Source organism: Podarcis filfolensis (assembly GCF_964270895.1).
Source record: "Podarcis filfolensis genome assembly, chromosome: 3".
NCBI classification, from domain to species: domain Eukaryota; kingdom Metazoa; phylum Chordata; class Lepidosauria; order Squamata; family Lacertidae; genus Podarcis; species Podarcis filfolensis.
In genome coordinates, this window is record NC_139606.1 from 52,265,561 (window position 1) to 52,272,769 (window position 7,209).

Here is a 7,209-nt window from a genome sequence, read left to right on the forward strand (position 1 = left end):
TATTTTCTGTGTCATTTTTGCCAGTTCTAAATAGTCGCCACATGAGCGAAATGATCAAACATCCAGCAATAAGGGACCATGGGAGAGGTTTCTCTCCAGCTAACTATCTGTCAGGTCTTCAGGTACCCAAATACAGACAGTCTTTTACCCTCGCCAGATTTAACGTTCTCCCTTCTGCCTTACTTCAGGGCAGATTTGAGGGTAAACCATACACAGCACGGGTCTGTCCTTGTGGTTCGTTGGAAGTTGAAACTGCTTCACATGTACTATTACGTTGTTGTCTTTATGAGGATATACGTTTGACTTTTATTACACCTGTTTTGCAAAAGTCTAGGAAAGAATCGGAATACCATAGTCTAAAACTACTGCTAGAGGACAAGAAGCCCAAGACTACATTAAATGTAGCTAAATTCTGTGCGTCTGCAATCAATCGCAGGAAGCAAGTGGTATTCCATAATGTCCAATCCCCTAAATGTTAATTACAGGGGGCACGCTAACAATTAATTTTAATTTTTATATTTAAATTCTTGTTATTGCATATTGTCCCTTGTATTCCTGATATTTTTTATGATCTGTGATATTGTGTGTATTGAAGCTGGTCTATGACCGTATTAACAAATTCATTTCATTTCATTTCATTTCAGGTAACATTAAGTGTATGATACCTGTGGCTTTGCCACTACTGGTAACATTCCTGACTAAATCAAAATAAGATTGCTTAATATCAAATATGCATTAATAAAATAAGATCAACTCCTTTTATTCTCTCATTTCTTGTGTTATTCTCCACTTCAAGTATGTATCTCATCACAAATAAATAAATAACCAGCTTTACCATTATTATTATTATGAATGTAACATCCCATACCAGCCTTGGTTTGGTTTGGTTTTTGTGTTTTTCATGAAGTTGAGCTAGTACAGTACTGAAATCTCAGCTGCTAATTACTCCCTTGTCTTCACCAAGGAAACAGTATTAAATTATTTCCCTGCTTGTGTAAAACTTATGAGATTAATTTACCTATGTGCTGCTGAAATTCTAAGTCTTGAAGCAAGACAGTGTAATTAAAATACATAGTTTAGTAGGGGGTGCAGGTTTTCAGAGCATTATTTATACTGTATATGACTTCCATCAAGATAAAAGGGAGAGTGCATCTGAGATCATGCAGAGTTTATCAAAAGAGAAGGTGAAACTGCAATCTTACGATTAAAAGAATTAGTTTGACGGATGACTGGCTTGTGTTCCCAGCAGCTGCTATTTTAAAAAGCAGCCTACTGACCTTAATACTTGATGACCTGGTACGAAAAATAAATAAGAGAGCTCTTCTTAAAACGCCTATTTTAGTTCTAAAATACGCCGCTAACATTAAGGTTTTGTCCGTTTCCTTTGGATGTCTTGTTATTTTTATTACTATGGCACAGTGGGCGGCTTAATTTTTACACCGTGCTTTGCAGTTTTATACGCAAAGCGGAATATAAATACTTTAAATTTAAAAACGTACCCGGGACGAGAGGATGGCCAGTGAAGGGAACAGTCGTTAACAGAAAGGACTTCGCTAAACAGCAGGAAAGCCGCGAAATGAACCACATTTATGTTAAAAGGGCGGAAAATACAAGCGAGCATTTTTTCCCGCTCCCCGCCAAAGTTCTCTATAGGTCAGGATATATATATTTAAAAACAAAACACCCCAGTAACATTTTCTAGAGGATTATGAGTCATCATTAGACTGCCTGAACTGTACCTGCCTCCCCCTCGGCTGCTTCTGAGCAGAAGCCACCGCCCCAAGACTGCGAACTGCGCGGCTCTCCTGTCCCTGCTCAGAGGCGCTGCTCTTGCCGAAAGGGTCCTGCGTAAGATGGCGGCGGCGGCGGCGGCAGGGGGATCACGTGACACTCGTTGAGGCGCTACCGGCATGGAGGCCGTGGAAGGACCCCGCGACGGGGAAGAGGTGGAGGTGGAGGTGGGTGGCAGGAATGGGCTCTCCCCCCACCCCGCGGGGTTTGCTCCGCGGCTCACCTCGCGACGAGGCTGCTGGCTGCCCTCCCGCTGCGGGGTCAGAGCAGAGAAAGCGGCCTGCCAGTGGTTCAGCCTGGGCCTTTCTTTGTAGCGCCGAGAGCCGTGGGAGCAGCGTCCCGGGTTCGTTGGGAGTCCCGGGCTGACGCATAGGGATGGGTGATGGGGATTGCGCTGCCTCAGGGCAACCTGATACATACGCATATTTACATGGAAATAAGTTCTGCTGAGCTCGGTCGGACTCGATTCCTGGTAACTGGTATTAGTCTCGTCATCGCCAGCGTTTAATGCCATGACTCATCTCTCCATACCTTGCGAAGTGAAACTAGGGCAGGCATCCCCAACCTGCGGCCCTCCAGATGTTTTCGCCTACAACTCCCATGATCCCTAGCTAACAGGACCAGTGGTCAGGGATGATGGGAATTGTAGTCCAAAAAAATCTGGAGGGCCGAAAGTTGGGGATGCCTGAACTAGAGCGTCTTGGAGCACCATTCTCTGTAGTGAAATAGGTGCAACACTTGGATCTCCTAATATTCAAAAGCCTTCTGCCTCCATTGGTCCATATCCAGTATCACTAAAATGATTACTTCATGGTATAAAAGAATGCATGTATACCTTATACGTGCTGTCAGGTTATATTGGTCCATCTGCAGAGTGCCAGCCGCTGCTGAACTACAACTCCCATTATCCATCCCAATGGCAGTGGTGCCTGGGGTTGATGGGAGTTGGAATCTGGAAGGTCACATGCTCCCGTCCTGATCTACAGAATGTCTACCTCCCGGAAGTCCATGCTCCCCTCCATCTCAGACAGGAATATTTCCCGGCTCCATAACTTTTGAGATGCGGCTTTGAACTTGGCCCTTTTATGGGCAAAGCATGTGTTGTACACCTGGAATCAGTGGCGTAGCGTGGGGGGAGCAGGGGGGGCCGGCCGCACCGGGCGCAACATCTGGGGCGGCGCGCACTCGCAATCTAGTGGAAGAGACTCGAGTGCTAAAATCCACGGGTTAGGGGGCGCAAATTACTTGCCTTGGCCCGGGTGCTGACAACCCACGCTACGCCACTGCCTGGAATATAGCCCCAAAGGAAAGGCAAAAAACATGCCCTTTTATTACTTTGATAATAAACATTAATGAATTTTAACAGGCATTTTACTGCTGGATATTGTGTTGAACATGGCCCTGTTCCGCAGGAGTTACTCTGGGCCAACAGTGACAGTAACTACAGCTGCATCTTCCATCATTAGTTTTCATGTTGTCTCCCTCAGGATAGTTGAAACATTGTATGTAAATGGTTAAGGAGCAGAGTGTACCTACTTTCAAACTGTATATAGCTCCTGCATACTCCCCTACTTGGTGGTGGAACAAAATGTGGGAGTGCTAGTACCTTTTATGTCAGCCTATGAAAAAAGCAGAAAGAGGCAGCATTAGTTTACTCTGGGTTGAAATGGCAGTGCAGAATGTACAATAGTGAAGTCATTTACTGCTGGAATTAAGTGGGAGTAAACTGCTGGTGTTTGAAAATATAAATATGAATGCATCTTATGTTTCTTTTACTATAACTCAGAAGAGTAGAATTGCTTTTGTCTACCCCTTGCATATGTTGGTGCATATTTATTAGTAACAGTTCTAGTGGGCACTACTTAGGAATACAGAATCGGAAGTTGATACTTACTCTAAACTGATTTGTTATGATTTTGTTTCTATGTCCTAAGTTGGTGAGAGCAGTGAAACATTTTGAAAAGCCATTAAGTAAAGGCAACAGATTTATTTATTTTTTAATGAAACAAATATAAGACTTGAAATAGTCAACTGCAGCTGCAAATTGGCACTGGAGAAAGATGCACATCACTTTCATTGCATTAGAGCAAAACTAACTAATGTGAGATATCCAATCTACTGAAACTTGGAGGGGAGAAGAATGTGTGGATGTCTTGCTCTCCCATAGCATCACAAACTTGGTTGAAAATATAAATGCATGCAATTTCAACATAGAGGTTGATGGTTGGGTGGATGTGTTTGTATATGTGCTCCTGGAAAGTGGTTGTATAGCAGTAATATATTTGCAGATGGGCTCCATCTGCTGGACTGAAAGGGAGATTGAGTTTATGAATACATTGTTTTAAATATATTTTTAAAACTTTATGCCCCCAGGAACAATTGGTCATGGTGGAACTGTCAGGAATAATTGATTCAGACTTTCTGGAAAAATGTGATAACAAATGCAAGATTTTGGTGAGTGTGATTAATACAAATTTCCATCTTTGCAGTTTTTGTTAAGAACAACAAACCTCTATTCAGAACCTACAAAAGTCAATATAGGTGTTTTGCCTACTATAGTCTGGTTTGCGGTTGTTGTGGGAGGAAGTACTGTCATGTATGAAGAATGTGCATGTCTTCGTTTTGTTGTGTGCACACGAAGTGGGAAGTTCTGATCAGCTTAGGGTACATAAACACTGTCAAAATAGAGACTGCGTGCTCTTTGTGAATGACAATGATATCTGTAACCTTTCATAAGTGTTACAGACTTCAGCAATTTAGGCTGCGCTTTGAGTCAAAATTGCTTGGGAGGTATTTGCATTTAATGATCTTTTTGTTAAATGCAGCTGTGTCTCTTATTTTTCTTATTTGCAGGGAATAGACACAGAGAGGCCCATTTTGCAAGTAGACAGATATGTTTTTGCTGGAGAATATGAAGGTAAGAAAATGTTTTATGAATCCTATACTTCTTTTCATAAGCCAGGATCCAATGCACAATAAAACTAGTCATGTGAGCCAAGGCAGAATTATTTTTTATTAGTAGTATACCTTTGCTGTTTTTCCACACAGAGAAAAAGCAAATACATTTAGGCTGATATCCAGTTCAAGTGTCCTGCTTGCACAATGAACTTCAATTTGCACAAATGGAAATTATCCTTCCTCCTGCAGCCCCTCCCCCCACGCACCCAAAATCTGCTTAGGGTTGGGGACGCAAGGAAGCAGGGGAGGGGCACAGCGGGGAGATGAGGTAGGGGAAGTCCTGTTGCATCTGCTGGCATAGTGTTGGATCTCACCCATAAATTCTCTAATAACATTACAGTAAAAACACCTAAATACAAACATAGGAGATGTTAACATTAACTAAAAGCAGACAACAATTTTCACATCCAAGTTTTAGCTACCATATCTGTTTGCAAATTGCTTTTGAAATTGAGGGGAGTTTTGAGAAGTTTGTAATATGGCATTGGTGTAAACTGATTAAATAAGAAAAAAGGAAGCAAGCAAACGAAAGTCCCTTGTATGAACTAATCAGCTCTTCTGGCCATAACTTTACATACACTTAACTTCTAAATCTATTGCTTAACGAGAGTAGATACCGCTCTTTTGAGTGTTATTCTTTTAAAAGGTAACCTGCACTTTCCTTAACAAAACGTTCATTTTCATTCCCAGATACTCTTGGTACCTGTTTGGTGTTTGAAGAAAATGAAGATCATGGTAAGGAACACTTTTGTTCTAAGCTTTTCAAAAGCTCAAGAGAACTTTAGGCAGGGGGAACATTGCAAAGAGTAAAGTTACCACTTAAAAATAATCTGTAATTTTTCCTTATACTAGATGCAGAAGGCAACCAAAAAATACAGCTAAAATATAAATGCCACACAATGAAGAAGCTGAACATGACACGGACACTCCTGACTGAGAAGAAGGAAGGAGAAGAGAACATAGGTGGTTCTGAGAAAATTGCTGTTGCTTTCTATAGTTCCCCTTCTAGAAATCCCATTTTGCATGCTCACCAGATTTCTACATGTCATGCATTGCTTCATCACCCTCCTTTGCCCAGTTCCTGTATATACAGATTGCTTCACTTCTTTTCAACCTCCCTCGTTCATAAACATATCCTTTTGGCACCACTTCTACTCCACTTGGAAGTAACTGAGCCTACAAGGAGTTGTGGTTCTGGTTCTTTGTTTTAGTGATCCCAGTTAAATCCTAGCCCTGACTTGGTAACATACCAGGCCTGTTTATAAGTTTGCTATCAATAATATGTGCAAAACTCTTTATGTCCCCATCTCCCTCAACTGGTATTCTTATGGCATATATGAATGTATTCCTTAACTACTGCTACATGATTAACCCTAAAACTTCCTATTGATGATGATTATATACAACCATTAGCATAGATTGCGCTTTATAGAATGACATTCACTCTTTTCCTCTGAAGAACTTACCATTTAAATCAAGGCACTGACAAAGAAAGGGGAAGGGACCAAAGGAAAAGGAGAGACAAAGAATAGATATGACTAATGAATTTAATACTACTGTAGTTTAAAAAGTTTTAAAATCCTGTCCCCAACTCATCTTCTTCCTGATTTCTCTCTCTTTCTCTGTCAGGTGGTGGTGTGGAATGGCTAGAGCTTAAGGACAAAGATTTCTCATACAGCAGACCTAACATGATTTGCAACTTCTTATACGAGAAAGAAGAAGATGCAGCTGAGTCCCAAGACAAAATGGCAGAAGAATCTGAAGGAGAAGCCAGTGACAGAGGAAGTATTGATCAGGCCTTTGAACCTGAGATGCATCCACACATTGAAAGGGATGGTGGTGCCCCTCCTATGGATGCCGCCTCCTCCAAGGCAGTGGACTCTTCTTCAGAGGACAGTCAGGTTATTACTGCAGATAATTCTCCACATTTTTCTAAAGACTGTAGTTGAGAGATGACAATTAACGGACCTTCTTATTGTTGTATACCGTTGTCTTAGAGAACTCTTTGTGACCGATGGTTTGTTTACATCACATATAGGAGAATTGGACCCTAAATCTGAGTGCCAAGTAGTGTCATCTTTCACAAATCAGGAACTATGCAGCTAAGTCCATGTTCCCCACAAGCCCTTTTACTTTCGGTGATTCTCCGCTCGCCACAAGACCACACTGCACCATTAGCCACTTCCAAAACTCAGCAAAGCATGTTGTGCAGCAAGGAACTGATATTCAAAGGAAAAAATAAATCCTATCAGGTAAATGTAAGGCCTGAGGCATGTCCACCAGACATGCTGGACTTTGGCCTTTGTCTAACATCCCTGGCCTCAGAAAAGCAGAGGGCTATGCCTGAGGAAGAAATAATGTCAACCCATTCCTGATTCTTCTCAAGTGTGGAAGCAATTTAAAAGTTTTACTTCTATAATTTCTGTTGTAAAATAAATGTTTCCTGTCTTCAAGCATAAA

The 7,209-nt window shown here is 41.6% G+C and overlaps 1 protein-coding gene across 1 annotated transcript; it reads left to right on the forward strand.

Moving 5' to 3' along the window:
* The first annotated feature begins 1,814 nt into the window (after nt 1-1,814).
* On the forward strand, nt 1,815-7,209 carry GTF3C6 (general transcription factor IIIC subunit 6). The gene is made up of 6 exons (XM_083608699.1): nt 1,815-1,958; nt 4,165-4,245; nt 4,645-4,708; nt 5,440-5,484; nt 5,602-5,712; nt 6,379-7,209. Exons 1-6 carry the CDS (start codon nt 1,911-1,913, stop codon nt 6,696-6,698), a joined length of 669 nt encoding a protein of 222 aa, XP_083464825.1. The 5' UTR covers nt 1,815-1,910; the 3' UTR covers nt 6,699-7,209.

What these genes read in the sequence shown, in the direction of transcription:
- GTF3C6 (XM_083608699.1), top strand. Translation starts at nt 1,911, where the DNA reads ATGGAGGCCGTGGAAGGACCCCGCGACGGGGAAGAGGTGGAGGTGGAG. An exon ending in TGAAGAAAATGAAGATCATG is followed by an intron (nt 5,485 to 5,601) that starts GTAAGGAACACT and finishes TCCTTATACTAG; the next exon opens with ATGCAGAAGGCAACCAAAAA. An exon ending in GGAAGGAGAAGAGAACATAG is followed by an intron (nt 5,713 to 6,378) that starts GTGGTTCTGAGA and finishes TTTCTCTGTCAG; the next exon opens with GTGGTGGTGTGGAATGGCTA.